The following is a 19,678-nucleotide window of genomic DNA, read 5'->3' as shown; positions in this document are numbered from 1 at the left end:
TCAGAGGAGCTGTCACAACACTGTTATAGCAGCCACTGAATTCCAGTAATTTGCAGTAATTGAACCATGACTCCCTGCTTTTAAAACGTGAAAGCCAGCTAAAAAATTAAACCTGCATCTATTATCTATATGACTCTGAGGGTCACAGGGAGAGCTAGAGTCAGTCCCAGCTGACACTGGGTGAGAGTTGAGATCTCTGTCTCTCTGTGTTAAAACTTAATGTATATGTGTATATATATATATATATATATATATATAGAGAGAGATATATATATGTGTATATGTATATATGTGTGTATATATATATATATACATATATATATGCATATATATATATATATACATACATATATATGCATATATATATATACATAGAGCGTAGATTAATTCATTTTTAAATGTAGTCTAATCTTATTGAGCCTATGTGTTATAAGTTATATTCTCTCTGATAAACTTGAACTGTGGCAGGAAGCTTTTGCTGTGAGACCCCAGCAATAATCGCCACATAACTGCATTTATTGGTTTCACTCTTTATTTTTCTGCTCAGGTCATTTGAGTTTGAGACTCCTGATTCAAAGAATGTGTTGTGCATCGATGTTTCTGTGCACCTCATGAAGGAACCTGATTATAATTGTCTGTTGCTGGTGTGTTGGAAACAATGCTGATAAGTGAACAGTCAGAATTGGTCAATTCCACTCATGACACTTGTCCTTATGTGAAGGTCAGTAATATCAAATATTGATAAGAGCAGAGCAGCTTTAATATTTAAAGGTTAGTCAAACAGTCATTCGGCCAGGAAATGTCCTTGTAGCTATGTACATAAGCCTGTTGTCCTGGGTCAGCAAAACTACTATTGTCACAACTTGTGGTAGGATAAAACTTTAACGGTGTGTAAAAACAACCTGCTAATATTGGGTAATATTGGATGAGTGTGTGATATACTTATGAATATAAAAGGTTATTGTGTGCTTTAAAGTCTAATGTAGCTCTCGGCACAGAGGCAGTACATTATAAAAGAGCCCCTGCTTTATATGAACACTATGAACATTGGGTTTAATAGTCTTGGCAAACTTTATGATCTGTGCTGTGAAGGATGACTTTTCTTTCTCAGTTCCCTCCTCTTCTCCCGTGTCACAGTTATCAGTGTGTCTGAGGTAACTCCTCTGCCTCTTCTATGACGCTATCCTGCATCAGATTGTTCCAGTGCTACGTGACGGAGATGTAATGTTGTTTACTCAGTGTGGATGGAAAAAAAAGTGGGAGTCGTATTGCACCCTGCGAAAGATTAGATATACATCTTTTTAAAATAAACACAGAGCCATAACTGTTGGTCTGTGTTCAGTGAATTTATGCTCTTATGTTCCTTTTTGAAAACGAATCTATGAAAATATGTGGAAAGTGTGTGAAAAGTGTCCTGCTGTGTTGTTACGTCTGCGTTCTATATCACTTGTGGTGGGAATTTCCCACTAAGGCATTAATTTACTTCTCAGATCATTCTTGTTTCTCATGTCCCTTTTTCCCCCTTAGCATCACCTCTTTGTCTTTTTTATTTATGTGGAATCTGGTTTATTAAAGTGGTATGTTCTTCCCTCTTTATCGCCTTACAACTATGCATGTGATTCTTCTGTCATGGGAAGTGTTAAAAAAACATTATTCAGGCTGTTTTTGTCCTCGTCTATCGTCTGCACTTTTCCTTTGCTTTCCCAGTATCGTGAAAAACGTCCCATGGCTAAATGTTTTGTTTCTCTTGCATTGTGACTCAAATATGTTTATTTTAATTCGACCATCTTCTCCTCTGCAGTATTCAGCGAGCAGCTCTGGCCATCATCGAGCATTACTATTGCGATTTCCCAGTCCACAACCCGGCGTTGCTCTCGGCCTCCAAATCCCGCGCCGCAAAGCACTTGGCTGGCCTCAAGGTCTACAACGTGGATGGTGAGTTCCCAGCAGCCCCCGCTGAGGGTGAGTGGGAAGGACTTTGAACTCCACCTTGTGTCTTGGTCTGTGCTTTGGGTTGTTTTGTGTGTTGCTTGTCATCTTGGACAGGATATGTGTTTGTTTTCCAATCTTTAAAATGTTTTAGGGCTGACACTTGCTGATCACGTTGATCATTTTCACAATCAAAATGCTTTTAAAATGTGTTTTATTCAAGGCACAACAGTTTGATTTAAAGAGTACTCTTTGCAGATGTTTGCTGTACAGAAACATTTAAAAACAACACATTTATTGAAAACGTCTCAGAGAAAAGTACAAGATTAAGATTAAGATTAAAGATTTTTTTTGAAAGGTAAAATAAGTATTTTATATAATTATTAAATAATTGTTTTATTGTATTCATTTATTTTACCAGGAAATGCATTGTGATGGCAATCGTTTTTACTCATGATGACTGCTTATTATTATTGTGTACATCAGTGGTAACTATTTCTCCACATGCTATGTTTCATGTTTTTCTTTACATTTTTACCACTGCCGCCATTTATTTCAGTTTGATTGAAAATCACAGTGAAACGCATCGATATTTTTATTTTTCCACTCTGTGATGAACTGAACTATCGCAACTGAACTATTCTGAGTCGCTCGCTGTGATGGATCACTCGGTGTGGGGCACCGTTCATGTCTCTGCAAGATGATTTAATTTCCGAACATCGCTGGAATGTGCTGAAACAAATGGTTGCCTGGAAGGAAGAAAAAATCGATCCACAGACAGAGCTTCATTGGAAAATTGTCAACAGTAATTTAAAGCGCGGGTGATTTGTAGATAATAGCTTGCACCATGCAAAACTGCAAGTGTTGTCATTCGATATGTGAGTCAGTACTCGCTGTGTTACCTTAGAAGCAGGTGGGAATAAGATCCAAGCACCCGCTCGGCTGAAATGTTGACTTTCTCTTCCTTATGTGTCTCTTAACACTGACGCTAACCTTTTAAAAAGTCTTAGGAGCCAAACTGAAAGCCTGCCTTTTGGACAGTAAGTGAATGACATTTCTAACTGGAGCATCCTCACAGCCTGCTGGTGTTCACTTTGTGAAATCTCTCACTGTCCTCGTACTTGACGCTAAATGAAAGCCTCGTTTACACCTAGAAATGAAGTCACTGTGTGAATCCACTCACTCCTCACGGCTCCTCTTCACTCGCTGCATGCCACAGGTTGATGGAAAAGTTCAAAGTCGTCCTTGAGGCAGCTGGCAGAATGTAACACAAGCCCTCTATTAAATTAATGCTCTCCCTTAAGTGTCCTCAAGCTTCACTTAAGTGTACTAACTTGACTCCCTCCTCCTTTTTTTTTCCCTGCTGTCATTTGTTTCCCTCCTCTCTTCTTCTTCCTCAAATAATAGTTGGAGACAGTGGTGGAAATGGCTGATAAATCAATAGCTATTATGCTGCTGGTCTCATCATTTCTCTCTTGTGTCTCATCTTCCTTTATTTTCATCCGGCACCAGCTGGTCAGGGACCCTTTTCTCTCCTTCTCTCTCCTTCTCTCTTTTAGACAGTTTACTTTCCTACTCCTGCCGCACAAGTCGATCTCAGGGACGTACACTTGTCTTTGCTAATTAAAGAGTACTGAAGCTCAGAGCACAGAGCAGCAATCCTAATCCTCACTTACAACCTCTTTGAGTTTCCATTATCTTCTCTCTTCTAGATGTTGAGGATTACAAATTATTGTCAGTAGGGCTGAGCAATTTGGGTAAAAAATCTACTGACAATTTTGCTAATTGCATTTTTTCAAATCTGGATTTTTCTAAATTAACCGTTTAAAAAGCACCAATAAAACGAAATACCAATGAAAGAAATATTTCCTCTCACAAGTAGATGCTTGTGTAAAAAGTGTTTTCATTCACAAAATGCATTAGATTCAGATTAAGTATTCAGACGTGGCCATTATGTGTGACATAAGTAACTTGTTTTAATGATTTCTATTAGTTGGAAAGGTTGTTAGTAGTTTTTTTGTTTGCTACTCAGCTCTTTGTTAACATCTTAAAAATGTAAGAAATTCAGAGTTTTCATCCCAACATCTATCATCCTTAAATCCCATGTAGCAACAGTTACACCAAGAGCAGGGAGTGTTGGAAACTCCCTCCTCTCTCTCCATGAATTATTCTGTTTATACACGATCTCTGCCCTGCATTAATAATTCACCAGTTCAGCCGTCTTTTAACCTGCATTAATATCAGCAGCCCCCGTCCTCATTCCAAAAATGTCTACTTTTGAAGTTGTCAGAGACATGTTTTTAATTGGATACTCGGTTCTACCTGAAGGCAGCGAGAGGCAGAATAGTAAAGAGCTTTGAATATCAATAACCATCTGTGGGTGAGCTGTTTGCTTTTGAATTATCGCAGTGCTCGGAACAATAAAAAAAAAAATACGACTTTGTGTGGCTTTTCCTGTCAATTGCTGGGTTTAGTTTTTTTTATTATTGCCGGTGATAAAACGGAATGGACTGAGGTTTATGTGCATTAATAATCTAAAAAGGAATCCACTTTGAGAGCAGCTTGGTCACTCATTGTCTTTACTTGTCCTTCCTGGACTCTTAAATCTGATTCTGTACCTGTGAGACATACATTAATACATACTGCAACCGTTCTGGTCTTGTCTTTCTCTAATGCCAGGCCCAGGAAATAATGCTGCAGCAGGTCTAGCTCACTCCCAGTCCAGAGCCATGATCGCAGCAGCTGCTCGACGCAGAGACTCCAGCCACAACGAGCTCTACTACGAGGAGGCCGAGCACGAAAGGCGCGTCCGCAAACGGAAAGCGAGGTGAGTGAATCTAAAACGTTTCAAATCCATGATATATGTTAAAATATTTACCGTTCGCTCTGTTTTCTGCATATTCCCCACAGACTGGTGGTGGCAATAGAGGAAGCATTCACACATATCAAGCGCATGCAAGAGGAAGAGCAGAAGAAGGCTCCGAGTGATGTGATGGACCCACGAGAGGCGGCACAGGCCATCTTCCCCTCCATGGCTCGAGCCCTACAGAAATACCTGAGGACCACCAAGCAGCAGCACTGCCACAGCATGGAGAGCATCCAGCAGCACCTGGCCTTCTGTATCACCAACAACATGACGCCCAAGGTCTGGCCTTTATTCATGGCTCTGTCTCATGACTGTGGCTATCTTTGCATGGACACAAAAGCTTGATTATATAGAGTAAACAATGCTTCATGTAAACACATCATTTTCAATATGCCGGTCCAAAACGAACCATTTGGAAGGACATTTCTGGACATTCTGATCTAGAGAGTTGTTCTAATTGTCTTCCTGGTCTGTCTTGGATTGATGTAAATATATCCTCCAGCAGCAGTATGAACAGCTCAGCCTGTTGCTTCATGACGGAGAGCAGAAGAAACAGAAGTATTATTAAAGGGAACAAGATGTAGGTCAGCTTTCAAAAAAAGTGAAAAGCTGGTGAGGAGACGAGCAAGAAATATCTGAGAGCGAGCAGCTACAGTAGTCAGTTATTTACAATACAGACAGAAGTGGAGCTTCTACTACTACTTAGTAAAGCCTTTGTGCATGTCATAATCGGTATTTTAGGGTGAATTCAAAATGCGTATAGGGGCGTATATCGTCATCCTTCCTCGAGTCGTGCAATACAATAATCGATACGCCGGCGCAAATATAAAATATTTTTTTATATTTATATGTATATATATGTATGTATATACATATATGTGTATATATATATATATATATATATATGTATATGTATGTATATATATATATGCATATATATACATACATATGTATATGTATGTATATATATATATATATGCATATATATATACATACATATATATATATATATATATGTATGTATATATATATATATGCATATATATATATATAAAAGTGATAATAAGTAGTAACTACTAAGTGATTGACCTGGTGATTTTGTTTTAATGTTATCCTATTCCTCCACTCAAACTCAAAATAACCCACAATGATTGTATTATGTAAATAGAGTTAATTAAGGGGAACTGATGGTCATTAATGGTGAGTCTAAAATGTTATTATACTCATGGGTGCTGGTGATACGCTTCAGCTTACTCTAACTGTGTCTGGCTCTGACTAAAAAATACACAACGCATATCGGGTCCGGTCAATATTCTCTCGGGCTGGTTGGGTTCTGACAGAAAAAGAGGCCCGATCTGCACTAAACAGGGAAGGTGGAATTTCTAATCATTATTTTTGTAGTGGGTTTGAATGAAATGTGCACCGGTAAATATAGATATTTACACTTGAAAGGTGTTTTCTTGTTCTTAAACGTGACTTATTTGTGTTTTTGTGCACACAGGCGTTTCTGGAGAGCTACCTGAACCCAGGTCCGACCCTGCAGTACAGCCGCGACCACTGGCTCGCCCGTCAGTGGACACTGATCAGCGAGGCAGCGGTCACCAGCAGCCTGAAGGACGGCTCAATCTTCCTGCTCAAGTGCGTGGACTTCAGTCTGGTGGTGACATCCAAGAAGATCCCGTACATCCAGATGTCGGAGGAATACATCGACCCCAAGTCACACAAGTTTGTCTTGCGGCTTCAGTCTGAAACCTCCGTGTAGGAAGACTTGTTTTTTTTTGTTTTTTTTCTACTCCTCACTCTTTTTGTTGCTCTCAAATGTTTTCATTTTGGGTTTGCAGTTTTTATTTGAAATTGTTTTGGAATTTTTATATATTGTATATGAGTCTCTATATCACACCCGTTTGAATATATTGATCTTTTTATGTTGTATTTGGATGGAAAGAAGAATTGCCACAGGATTACGCTCACAGGGGTTTGGAAGCCTTGTACATGTGTCATTACCGTTTGTTCCTTCTGTGAGCAGTTGGAGTCGAACCAAACAGGAACATTTGAGGTTGACGTCTCCACAGAGACCTTTTTTTTTGTCTCTGTCACACTTTTATATGCATGGAACAGACCGAGGAACTATCAAGGGCCGCGCTGGTGTGCCTCGTATTTTGACATTTGTCACCTGAAACAAGTATTTTGCCTGTTTTGCCGTCTCGCCTTCAACATCTGAAGGTATTCAGATGCTTTTGGACGTCAACAGATTGAGATGTAAATGGATTTATTTCTCTCTCTCTCTCTCCAAAAAAAAAAAACAACAAATTAAATGCATTTGACAAAAAAAGAAACTAAACTTCAATCAGATTTTGCATTAAATGCACATTCATGTATGTTTTTAAATTAAAAGAAAGTATCTTAAAAGTTGGAATATATGTGCTCCAAAAGGATGTCTGACTCTTTTCATTTCCTCCATCACTACTTCAGGACATCTGCACAGCTCCGGAGAAACGCGTTGTGTTTCTGCATTTGAAACATCAAACCTCACTAAGACCGGTCATACAGTAGCAGCCTTGTGTTCTAATGTTAGCAGCCAAAGAGGGGCGCTTTGGCCTGTTTCGGTGCATGATTTCTCTCCAGGTGCAACGGAGCAAAACCAGAAATATTTCCACTCCAGTTGGGAACAACACATGCATGCTATGTTTAACACCAAGGTGAACTCAGAGTGAACCAGGCTATAAAGGCCGATGGATAACAATTGCCCTGCCTCATCGCTTCAGTAACGTTCTCACTGCTTTTCACGTCCACCAATCTGCCTGCCTGATGTGATGGAGAAGGGAGGGGCAGAAAAATATACTGATTTCTACAGACCATCATTCAAAATCTGTAAATTCTCTCATAAAGGCTGGTATTCAAATCAATGTGCATGTGGTGAATTCAGTGTAATGGACATTTCCACTGCACATCAACAGAATTATGTTGTCATCAGAATTCATAAAGTTGGATGTTGTTAAGTCACCTTCGACAAAACTCTCCCTGATATTTTCCCACATTAAAAGCTTTTTAAAACCACAGTAATCAGGACCGCTCGAAAAATAGCTGATTGTTGAGTTTCATCCTCAGGTTCTTAACATATGGGACCATGGCTCTCTGTTCTCAGAGGACCTCCTTTAATACGAGACAGGCGACTGGCGACGATCTTTCCAGAGGAGTAAATATTAAAATATTGCAATATTTCAAAGCCTGATATTGTGTCAATTCTCTAAGCACTGTATTGATATTCTGACAGTTTTGTGTTGTATTTAAGCCTCCAACCACTAGTTACATACGTCTAACAGATGTATGTAATCGCCAAATTCTTGCCAAAACACAGGCCTGATGTTGACACGCATTCATTTCCTTTTCCTGAAGTGTGCATAATAGTTGTCGTAGAACAACCAATAGGATCACGCGCTCTCTCTGAACTGTGCTTTGACTGGTGGAACCCTCCAGTTATTGGCCAGAATTCTCAAAGGCTTGAAACAGAGCCCAGAGGAGGTGCTGCATTCTTCATCTCCTTCTGTTCACTTGACTGACGTTACACTGAAAAGTTATCATGGGATTTTATTTTATTTTATTTTTTTTTTTTAAATCAATAATGCCAAAAAATCCTGCCAACTGTACCTTTAAAAGAAGACATTATTTTGCCTTTATTTCTCAATACTTGACATGCAAAACAGGTCCTTAGTGATGAAAACCCTACAGCAACTTCACTGGCTGAAATGTTGGGATTTTTGGTTTAAAAAAGGCGCATGTGGGAATAATTTTATCAAGAAAACAAGGCAAATAAGAACTAATCACAGGTTCCTTTCTCCCACTGGCGTAACCGGAAGCCATAGTTTGAGAATTTACAGTATTTAAAGTATGATTTCACATTTCAGGGCTCACATGACTTTGCTCTTGTGTCTATAACATACAGTAAGTTAATGCATGAATTAGCAGTAAGAGCTGGGTAGAAGCAGGGTGGAACCTGGTTCCCAACTGGACCGTCTGGTTTTCTTTTCCCACCTTGTTTTGTCTGTTTATGAAACACGCTCACAGGGAAACCCTCGGGTCAGCCACTTTCAATGAAGACTCAAGACTCTTACTATTTCTTTCACCTAAGGAATTGTCATGCCAGGAAAATCAACAGTAAAATTAAGCCAAGACTAATTATAGTGACTATTTTTATTTTATTTTTTTTAAACCCTACTTGTCTTTTGTCATCTGGAAATATCACCAAGAGTGTTTTAAAAAAGGAGGCTAAACACTGAGCTGTCACGTCAAAGCGATCCTCTGTGGCTGTAAGAAGATCTGTCCCCCGCTGCCCCCTGCTGGAAGCAGTGACCTGTTTTCCCTAAAAATGTTTTTTTGTTCTTTTTTGTTTTGTTTTTTTTGAAAACCGTTGTTCCACTGGAAACTTGTAACTTTCACACAAACTAGTAAGATGTTTACAAAAGGCCCTTTTCGCGCTGTTGCAAATATCTTTTCTCAAAGCACCTGCCACTGGTCGTTATTTTACTGACAGGTGAACTTTTATGATCCCAGTGTGACTGTGCCCTTCTGTTTTTACACTGGATCTATTTATGTGATCAAGCATGTGTGTATGTTTGTATGTATGTATGTGTGTGTGTGTGTATGCCATTCCAGTTCAAATGACCAGCCTCCACCCCTCTTCTTCCTCCTCCTCTTCCTCAAAACCACCATCTGTCTCGATGTTACCAGGTTTTACCTTGGACAATTTGATGACGATCATGTGATGTTGCAATGTAAGACATGTTTCATTTTCACACTATTAGCATTTGTAGAAAAAAAAACACCGAGCGAGACAGTCGGAGAGAAAAAGAAAATAAAATAAACATTTTGATGAACCTTTGAATTTGAAATGTTCCTGTATTTTGCAGTAAATGGGCTTAATTTGATTAACCAGACTGTTAACAACATACTAAATGAAATTCATTTAGTTTTTATAAAGACGAAATGATTATAGAAAAGAAAAACAGTCTATTTTGTGACAAAAAGGAAAAGAAAAACAGTCTATTTTGTAACTTCTGCACAGTTATTGCTACTTTTTTATCACTACTCAAATGTGACATAAAATGAAAGTCGAAAAAAATAAAAATGTAAAGCCTGAATATGTGACCTATAAACACACAGCCCAGGATGTCCATATAAAGAGTTGTGTGTTATTCCCACAGCAATTTATCAAAGGTGCACGTGCGGCACAGATGTGTATTTGAATTTTTTTTTATCTTAAAACATCAAATAACCCCAAATATTGTTTAAAACATAAACTATAGGAAATACTACATTGTCTTATGGAAAGAAAACAACCTTTTGTATTTTAAGATTAATTCCATTGTTAAAAGAAAACATTTGAATTCTGATTCTGAGCTTAAAGTTGTAGTGTGTAACGTTTCTCAGACCTTACTGAGTTTTTGAGCAGTAGAAGTCCCTTCACTGTTGCCTCTGTCGGTCTGTCTTGATCTAAAACAAATCACAACCTGTGTGCAGCATGGGAATGCTGCCGTATGAGAGAAAATCTAATACCAATACCGTTTGACAATGGTTTGAATGTAACAAACTGTATTTAAAGGTTTCAACCTGTGAGGAAATCTATTTGTGCCTTTTTCCCTCCCCCACGTTCGGTCCCACCAACACTCCCCTCTGTCGCTGCCCATTAAGTGTGTGGTCCTGCTGTCTGACATGCTGAAGCAAAACTTTTGCTTGTTAATTTTTTTCTGGGGGGGGGGCGGGGCCGTATTTTAGTGGCTTTCTGTTTCTGTTGTCATCGAGCACAGAGATAATTGGCCTGCTGTAGGCCTGTCAGAGCTGCAGCGCCAGGCCTTGTGGGTAAATGAATGTCACTGTCAGTGTCCCACACTGAAAATGAACAACCTCATCCCTCCGTGAGCTCCGGGCACGAGGCTGCCTGTCGGAACTCATCTGTCCTGGGTTTAATCCCCCTCCCGTTACCGCCTGACCAACGCACACGGCCGGGATGAGGAGGAGGAGAGAGATGGATAGAAAGAAAAATGAGGAGTATTTGCATCTAAATGGAATGTTTTTCTTCCTCTCAATCCTCCCTTTCTGTTCCACTGGTAATGAGTTGGTTATGTGCAGATCAAGGCATGAACAGAAATCTCTCTTCCTGCTGGTGGTTTGTGTTGTGAAAGGAAAATCTACACCTCACATTTTCTCTTTTTTCCTGCGTCTTTTCTTCTTCTTCTTCTTCTTCAGGACGAGTGTGATGTTTCATTTTGCCTCAGGTCATATTTAAATGCATACATATAGAGCATACACACAGTTTAAGACCGTAATCTGCCTCTCAATGTTGTGTGTAAATCCCACAGTGTGGTACAGACACTGTTTACATGCTGTTTCACATTCACCTCCAGGGGAATAATGATTCTTGCATGACCCTGTATTATTAATTCATGTCCAGTGGTCCAAGTTTAGCAGGAGTTTGTCTGCTTTGTGTGTGTGTGTGTGTGTGTGTGTGTGTGTGTGTGTGTGTGTGTGTGTGTGTTTGTGTGCGCGCATGCCCCTGTGGACAGCCTTTGATCCTGTCTCTCCCCTGCTCGACCCCCCAGCCCTCACTGTCCAGGTCCCTGTTCCCATTAGGAGGCATAACAATGTTGAATTATTCACCCGTGTTTGAATAATTCAAGGTGAGAACGTTAATTGACCGAAGGAAAACATGTGCCAATCTGCTGTCTTGAGCGTCAATGTAATATTTTCTAAAATTAATTTCTGAAATGAGCAAAAGGTTTTGAAACACTTAAGAGAAATTGGCAGATACAACCTATGATATGTTTGTGTTAGTGTATAACTGCTTTAAAGTGATAATGTTTGTTTTGGATTTTATAGCTTTTTACTTGCACTCTATTATTATTATTATTATTATTATTATTATTATTATTATTATTATTATTATTATTATTATTATTATTTTTATTATTATTAATAATAATAATAATAATAATAATAATAACAATAATAATAATAATGATGAGAAAGCCCTTAACCGATTATCAAGTTGACGATTAATTTAGTAGTCGATTAATAATAGATCAATCAAATAATTGTTTCAGCCCAAGACATGCACACAGTCATGATGTACTTTTATTATTATAGTTGTGCACTATAAAAAATTAGCAATCAAACATAGGACTTTACACTTTAATCCAATGCATTGTCTTATGTTATCAGCATGTAATATACATTATATTGACTAATAAATATTTTTGTGCTCTGAATAAATAATAAGAAAGCAATCGGAACTACGTCAGCACAGTAAGCAGAGGGTGAGCATAAAAACGTCTTAAAATACATTCTACTTTTTCCATTCTGTCAGATCAACAAATAAACAGGCAACTGTTTGCTGTTACAGCAAGTTGTACAGCTCAGTTGTATCGGCTGTCGAATTGTCCAAACCCTACACGATCACTTATCGAAGAAGTGACATCTTCAAAGGAAAAAAAATGTGTATTTTTCATTTTCTTCGATTGTTTTAGAGTATGTCAAAGTGTGTCGCTGCTAATTGAATTCTATTTATAAGTCCTCAGCCCCATCTGGTCAATTTGTTCATCTGAAGATGAGCAGGCATGTTATTAAAGGTCCCGTGTGTAAGAATCAGTCACATTTTCAGAGAACCATGATGGTCTTTCTTTGTTTGCATCGTAAGCTTCCAATTCTTATTCTATATATAGACTACAAAAGCCAGACAGTTTATATTTGAAAGCAGTTTTACATATGTATAGTACAGAGAATGGAAGGAAGCATAAAATAACCTGATGAGAAGCACTCGTTGTTTCTTGTGTCATTTCAACTGGCAAATACTTCACCTCATCATTACCAGGCACTGCACAAACTTTATTACAAATTGGGCCCCAACTGTTCCCATGATGACCTTGATTTAATTCAAGGTCATCAATCATTTTCTCAGCTAAACACAGTCTACATGCAGTAATCTCCACATTTCTGGGAGACATTAAATTAAACTTCTTTGGAACTATTCTAATGTGTCAGAAAAGTCAGTTTATTCATCACTTTCATCATCGTCGTCCAGGTCATGACTTTCGTCGTCATCATCCATGTCGTTGCTGTCTTCGCTCTCCTGGTTGTCGGGGGATTCGTCATCGTCCTCGGTGTTCACCCTGCCCGACAGGACGTCCTCTATCCAGTCTTCCAGCTCCTCCGCAGTGGGCAAGTCCTCATCGTTGGACATGTCCAGCCACACGCTGTCAGCCTGGAAAATAAAGGACAGCGGAAAAAGTGTCAAGGTTAGAGGACGAAAACACTTGTCACTTTGCAGCACGGGGATACCTTTACGTACATCTGTTACATTTACGATGCCAATCTGAGGTCGGAACAGGTCCAACTTGAAGGTTTTTTCCCAGTAAGTGGTCAGCTGCAGGTACAGGACAAACCAGATTCACCATGAAAGTGCATTACCGTTATTTACAGACCCCAAAAACATTTTTTGTTAAAAAAAAAAGTGCTTTAATGACGAGGCAGAACCAGAGGGAAGTCGTCAGGGTCGATCCAGACAATGCTGAGTTCTGGATTGTTGGTGTTGTCTCGAGCTACGTCTTTCAGGATCTCCAGGAACTCATAACCATCTAGGACAGATCAGAAAAACCTCACTGTCAAGGTGAAATAACCATGGAACCAATAAAAGCAAATAGTCCACACCTGGATCTTCCTCTTCAGCAAACGCAACAATATGTATCCCATCCATGTCGTCTTCCTGCAGGTGGAGAAGCGTTTACAATACAAGACCTGATCTGATCAATCAGGTCAATTTAGTCAGAATAACAGCGACTCACCCATGTCTCAAACATATTCTCAGCCCGGAGCTTCCTCAGTGTCGCCCTGCAAATACAACATTCTCCATGTAAGCACAACAAAATGATTATTTTTAAAAAAAAATCAACCTTTATTGGTATAAATCAAAGTGACCTCCTGTGTTGGGTGACAAACTCAACAATGTCCATCTCTGACAGTGGTCTGCCAGGCAGGACGGCAGGCTCCTCCATGAACGGCTCATAGAAATCCACCTCGTTCATCTTGAGCGAGAGGTGTTTGGCTACCTAAAAAGATTGAAAACAACAGCAGGACTTTATTGAAAACATTAAAATAGATTTGAATCATCAAGCGAAGGGGTGTTCAGCTCTTCATTTAAACATTTTTGTCACAGTTTCACACTCCATATCTAAATAACGGCTTAGGGTAACGTTTTAAATATGAAGCTGCTACTGATAACTGCTTAATGCCCTATGCACTAATGCCATTAAAATTCACATAAATAACCATACAATGAGATGCTGATGTAGGTGGATATACTGTTTTGTTTATTTAAAACCAGGCTCTAAAATCAGTTTTACCCTTTTACATTATTTGTGCTAAGTAGTAAGTAAATGAGATTGGAATAAGCAGTCAGTATTTCCCCAAGAATAGTGTCTTATAAAGTGAAGATGATGTGAGATAAATCAGATAGATAGATAGATAGATAGATAGATAGACAGATAGATAGATAGATAGATAGATAGATGGATAGATAGATAGATAGATAGATAGATAGATAGATAGATAGATAGATAGATAGATAGATAGATGGATAGATAGATAGATCATAGAACATACACTTACAGATTTGTCAAATGTAGCAAAGAACTTGATGTAAGGCTGAAAACGCTCTGAGGCCTCTTGAAAGGCTCTAAAGTCTGAGAAGGAGAGAGACAAAGACAGAAACTGTCAAGAATCATGAGAGCGAAAGAAAGGCAGAAATACAGACTTTCACCAGCGTTCCATTCGATTAAATTGTGTTTGTATAGCACTGATTCATAACATAAATCATCTCAAGGCACTTCACATGGTAAGGTCAAGACCTTGGGTGAGGCAGGTGAAAAGGAAGAATGCAACGAGAGAGAAGAAGATAGAGGAGAGAGACATCAGGAGCATTTGAAAAACCAATGACGTTGATAACAATTATCATCATCACTATCATCTTCATCATCTCGTTCAGGGAACAAAGTCTTATGCTCTCAACACATCACCACTGAGGACCAGCCTATCGCTGCACAGAAGCTTCATGGACCAGATGACATCTTCCAACACAGCAGCTTACTTTTTTTCTGCACGTCTTTAAAACAGAGAATCTATTTGCAGTTTGACCCACTATAGACAGGATAGTAGACGCTATGTAAAGGCTCTCAAGGGGCAGAGCAAGAGAGAGTGATACACTCTGGAATCAGGTTTCCCTTCAGTAGCCAGTGATGTCGCTCCATTAGCCACTAGATCCCATTAGAGCTTGGGCAAGGCAAAGAGGAGACTTTAGTGGACATGTGTTCTTGTCCCCGTCACCGGTCACACACTCTCTCTGTCCTTGAGTGTACTAACATGAATCTTCTCCTTTAAAGTAGCCAATGAGGCGGATGTCCTCCTCCATTCTCTCAAAGGCTCGCACCTCCATGGCGTTATTGATCATCTCCACTGGGTCCTCCAACACCTAAAGGGGGGAGTATATCATAGATAAGTGATATGCACTACCAGGAAACAGCAAATCAGTAAAGCTCACAGCCAACACTGTACAATTAATTATTCATTTTATAAACGCTAAGGCTACACTTGTATTGCCCTGTTTTTGGTTACTGTGTCTTCCATGGAAGTAACAAGTAGACTTTGCTCTGTTTACAGACAATTTGTGGACAAAGTTGGTTCAAAAACTGGACTTTTCAGGAGAAATTGCAGCTGAATCCAAATTGTTCAGACCTACTCCATCAACACAAGCGATATCTTTAACTGTATTCATGTGAACATGCCAGGTGTCAAACTTCAGAATATTTGTGATGAAATGAATATTTGTGTCCTTTTCACATTGTCTGGCACAGTAGTTCACCGTCAGTGTTCTGACTCACGTGGACTGAACAGAGCCATTATTAATGTTATGAGTAACACCTGTGCCTTTCCTCTATGTCAAAATGGCCTGAGGATTTCCTCTCTTCATGGTTGACGAGAGTTCCCATCAGAAAGTGTCAGTAGAGTCACTTCTCCACTCACATCCAGCAGGAACTCCACCAGCGTGTCCGCTGACAACTGCCCGTCAAACTCAATGACCCGGTCGTCCTTGAAAACATACAAGCTGCCCACTTCCTCCAGACCTACAGACAGACGGGAGTATTTATCATCTGTGACTGGCAGTTAGTAGCAAATAGTAAAAGTAAGTATGTGTATAAGGAGTGTACATACAGTAGACATTCAGCATACACATCAGGTAGAACAACGACAACAAATGGGTCAAACTCGTACCTAATTTTTTGGCAACTTTTGCATCCTTCTGGGAGTCCACCATCCCAAAACCAATGTCCCTGTTCTCCAGGACCTGCGCCGTGAGCTGGGTGTTCAAACAGACAAAGTCACATTAAGCAAACTGAAGACCGCGTGAGTCAGAACTGTTATTGTTTTTGACCAAATCACATTATTTCTCCAAGGTCAATACAAAATCACGGGGGAAGCTGCATTATGCTACATCTGTATGAACATATTCAAAGATAAATACCCAAATCAAATTGTGAATTGAGTTTATTTTTCAAATAAAGTTACTGTAAATGTTCAACATTGGGTTAAACTTTGGTTTCAAAAAGAATGCAATAAAATGCTAAAAATAAAAATATCTCAAAAGATAAAGCTTTGGAGAGAATTCCCATAAACTGTTTTAGTAGTTGTTTTTTTGCTGTGATGTTTTTCATCTTGACAATAAGAATGAATCACATGTAACAATCTTAGAATCAACATCAACAGGTCTTCAGAGCATTATTATTTTCATAATCGATCAATCTGTTGATTATTTCCTTGATTAATCAGGTGATCAGTGTTGATCAGTGTTTCCCAAACCTGGAAATGATGGTGGTCTTAAATGTCTTGATTTGTCGACATCATGTATTTGTTATATGGGGCAAAGAAACCAGAAAATATCCACATTTAAGAAGCCGATCTGAAATCTGAAAACCTGTTTTAATGATGATAAAACATTCAAACCAATTATTTGTTAACAAAATGAGTTGACTATTAATTCAGCAATCGATTGATAATTGATTAATTGTTGCTGTCACTGTTCTTAGAAAATGTAAAACAACTTCAGTATTTTAAATCAAGGCGGAACAACTAAAAATCCACATAAATATGAGTCTAAATTAAGCAGAGGTTAACAGGCTTTTAGTTTAATGCAACTGTCCTACAAACGAGCATTTGAGCTGGTATCCACAGCTGACGTCTTTGGCGAACTATCCATCCATTACAAAGGTGTGTGTGTGTGTGTGCGTGCGTGTGTGTGTGTGTGTGTGTGTGTTTTGCGAGAGCCCCCCCGTGGAGATTACTTGTTGGACTCAAGCTGTGTGTTGGGGCTGCTTTCCTTTCAGCTTGTGGAAGGAAAACTGACTTTTGAGGAACCACATGAAGAGACAAAAATGTGTTTTTCACTCCGTGTTTGCATTCAAGCGCTGCAGGAAACCACGACATGAATGCAAGACCAAGAACTGACAAGTCAGCTTGGGTTGAGTGAATAAAACTTTCCTGATACTTCCTGATATGGATAGAGTGGGAAGGGATGCAAGACCCCACTTTAATTCTAGTTCACCGCCAAAGAGTCTTGGGAGCAAGCTATAATTAAGAGAATGACCTAGAAACAATCCCTGGATACATGTGAATCACTGAGGAGAGTGAAAAATGGGATTAAAAGAGTGAGTGTGTGTGTGTGTGCACGTCAATCTGTGACAGTTTAGGAAACATACATCACTTCTTATGGTTGAGCAGACAGTTTATACTGTATGTGAGAGGCAGAAGGAAGCATCTGGATTTCAGTGCAGGGAGGATCACTGACTACTGACTGACTTGTTATGACAGGTTACAGTTAAACGAGCACGTCAGTGAGGCTGCGAGTGGAACCCGCAGGGACTTGAGCTGTATCTGAGCTTATGAAAACATTTTTATGTTATCAAGTACATTAGGCTTTATAATCGCTCTGTACGCTACAACAGATGCTCTCACTCCTTTGATCAGTAATGACATGTGTTTGGCAGGACTCAGATTTGTGTGTGCCTGAATGTCAGTGTGGGTGGTGAAACAGAGTGTTGATAATTGATTCGGAGATAACGTGTTGCCAACGATTCTTTTTTCTTTTTTTTGAAAAGTGTTTATACCGGTTACAGAGAAACGAGATTTGGAGTCGACAGCCCTGATAGCAGCGCTCTGCGGCTTTACATGGGTGTAAATACACTTTGAAAAAGGCAGGGGCAATAAATGTCAATAAAGACAAGATATTGAACGTTCAAACTGATAAACTCTGTAAATATTGTACAAATATACATTTTGATTGCAACTTTTTAAAAATGATACTTTTAACTTTTATTTGCCTGTGAAGCCAAAGACACATCATTTGGACAAAAACGTAAATATTCTTATTCTTACCTTGGATTTCATGCATATCATTAAAAATAGAGAAGATACACCTGTCATTGTGTATTATTTTAAAGAAACAATTAGCAGTTTTTGTGTCTTTAGAGCTTATAGATGATGTTCTCGTCATTTGTTAAGTTAATCACACCATATTAAAAGTGTGATCATTCTTTCTGTATCTATTTTCCCACATTATTCCACTTATTCCACACCACTAACTCACATCTGAAGCAGAGAAAGACAAGCAGCGTTGATTATATTAATGCTTTGGATTGTTTCTTGTTTGTTTGTATGGTCTTTGCCTCTTAACATCTTTATCTTACCTCCAGAACCAGCTCTGTCATCTGGAACTGCTTCTGCAGGCCTTTGTTGGTCGGCAGAGGTTCGTGGTAGAACAGACACAGCAGGTCATATCTTTTCAGAGCCTTCTTGTAGTTGCGCTCGTTGACGTCCAGCACCCTGTCCTTCCCATCGAAATTTGGGAACTCCAAACCCTCCTCAGCGTCGCAAAAGAAAACCAAGCAAAGGCAGATGCCAGACAGTAGAGAAAGCCAGATTTGCTGCATTGTTTTTTTGTGGGTGAAGAGAAATTAAATAACGTCTACAGGCCCAACTTCAAATGTCCCCCTAATAATTGATATGCTGCCTCTTCTGTATCAAATATGAATTATTCTAATATTTCATCAGTGTTCTCCCTCATCTGTCTCCTCCTCTTAATCACACAGTATTAGGTGGCCAAACCTCGGGAGGGTTAATTGCCTCCTCCTTTTCTCTCTCTTCCTGAAAAAGTCAAGAACATTTAAAGGACAATCACTCATGAGGCAGCCATTCATTCATGTCCTGAAATTATTCCAGAGAAGAAAGCAAAGAAGCTGCTTCATTAGCAATGCATGGAAGAGGAATAGAGCCATGTGAGACATGAACATTCTTTTTAGAATTCTGACGTTACTCATCTTCTGTATAAATGTTATTGTTCATTGCATCATGGTTGATAATTTAGTGCTCTGACCACTAATCTGGGAAAACATATCTCATTCTAATTGGAAATACATTCATGCTCGTAATTTTGAAAGTGTTAGTGCAGGGGTGTCAAACTCATTTTTGTTCAGGGGCCACATACAGCACAATTTGATCTCAAGGGGGCCGGACCAGTAAAAATAGTAAAATAATAGCATAATAACCTATGAACAACAAGAACTCCTTTGTTTTACATTTAATGAAGGATATTTTTACAAAACATGAAATTTCTTGAGAAATATAAGTGCAATTTCAACAATATCATGACTAAATTTACTATTTACACAGCCCAATGGATCTATAAAGGCACAAACATTTAGTCACGGGTATCTGGAGCATTTGACATTACGTTTAGATTAGTGTGAAATTTTAACAAATTCATCCTGTGGGCCGGATTGGACCCTC

The 19,678-nt window shown here is 39.0% G+C and overlaps 2 protein-coding genes across 3 annotated transcripts in view; one reads left to right on the top strand and one right to left on the bottom strand.

The window, feature by feature from the left end:
• LOC131455201 (vang-like protein 1) overlaps positions 1-9,677 on the top strand; it is a 46,772-nt gene extending 37,095 nt beyond the window's left edge. The window contains exons 6-9 of one of the 2 annotated variants that reach the window (XM_058622699.1): positions 1,802-1,935; positions 4,609-4,756; positions 4,840-5,074; positions 6,297-9,677. In XM_058622699.1, the coding sequence (XP_058478682.1) occupies positions 1,802-1,935; positions 4,609-4,756; positions 4,840-5,074; positions 6,297-6,557 (778 nt within the window). In that variant the 3' untranslated portion in view covers positions 6,558-9,677. Of the gene's footprint in view, positions 1-1,801; positions 1,963-4,608; positions 4,757-4,839; positions 5,075-6,296 lie in introns of both variants that reach the window. The other variant, XM_058622697.1, reaches the window with a different exon arrangement.
• Positions 9,678-11,927: 2,250 nt separating this feature from the next.
• LOC131451502 (calsequestrin-2-like) lies at positions 11,928-18,945 on the bottom strand. Its single transcript, XM_058622306.1, has 11 exons — positions 18,580-18,945; positions 16,112-16,196; positions 15,863-15,963; positions 15,203-15,311; positions 14,453-14,526; positions 13,763-13,893; positions 13,630-13,675; positions 13,496-13,550; positions 13,322-13,422; positions 13,137-13,211; positions 11,928-13,049 (listed from the first exon to the last, which is right to left on the bottom strand). Exons 1-11 carry the CDS (start codon positions 18,820-18,822, stop codon positions 12,840-12,842), a joined length of 1,230 nt encoding a protein of 409 aa, XP_058478289.1. The 5' UTR covers positions 18,823-18,945; the 3' UTR covers positions 11,928-12,839.
• Positions 18,946-19,678: the final 733 nt, after the last annotated feature.

Source organism: Solea solea, chromosome 2, assembly GCF_958295425.1.
Source record: "Solea solea chromosome 2, fSolSol10.1, whole genome shotgun sequence".
Taxonomy (NCBI): domain Eukaryota; kingdom Metazoa; phylum Chordata; class Actinopteri; order Pleuronectiformes; family Soleidae; genus Solea; species Solea solea.
This window is presented reverse-complemented; position numbering and strand designations above follow the sequence as displayed.

What these genes read in the sequence shown, in the direction of transcription:
- LOC131451502 (XM_058622306.1), bottom strand. Translation starts at nt 18,822, where the DNA reads ATGCAGCAAATCTGGCTTTCTCTACTGTCTGGCATCTGCCTTTGCTTG. An exon ending in AAAAGTTGCCAAAAAATTAG is followed by an intron (nt 15,964 to 16,111) that starts GTACGAGTTTGA and finishes GTCTGTCTGTAG; the next exon opens with GTCTGGAGGAAGTGGGCAGC. An exon ending in ACCCTGACGACTTCCCTCTG is followed by an intron (nt 13,212 to 13,321) that starts GTTCTGCCTCGT and finishes CTGTACCTGCAG; the next exon opens with CTGACCACTTACTGGGAAAA.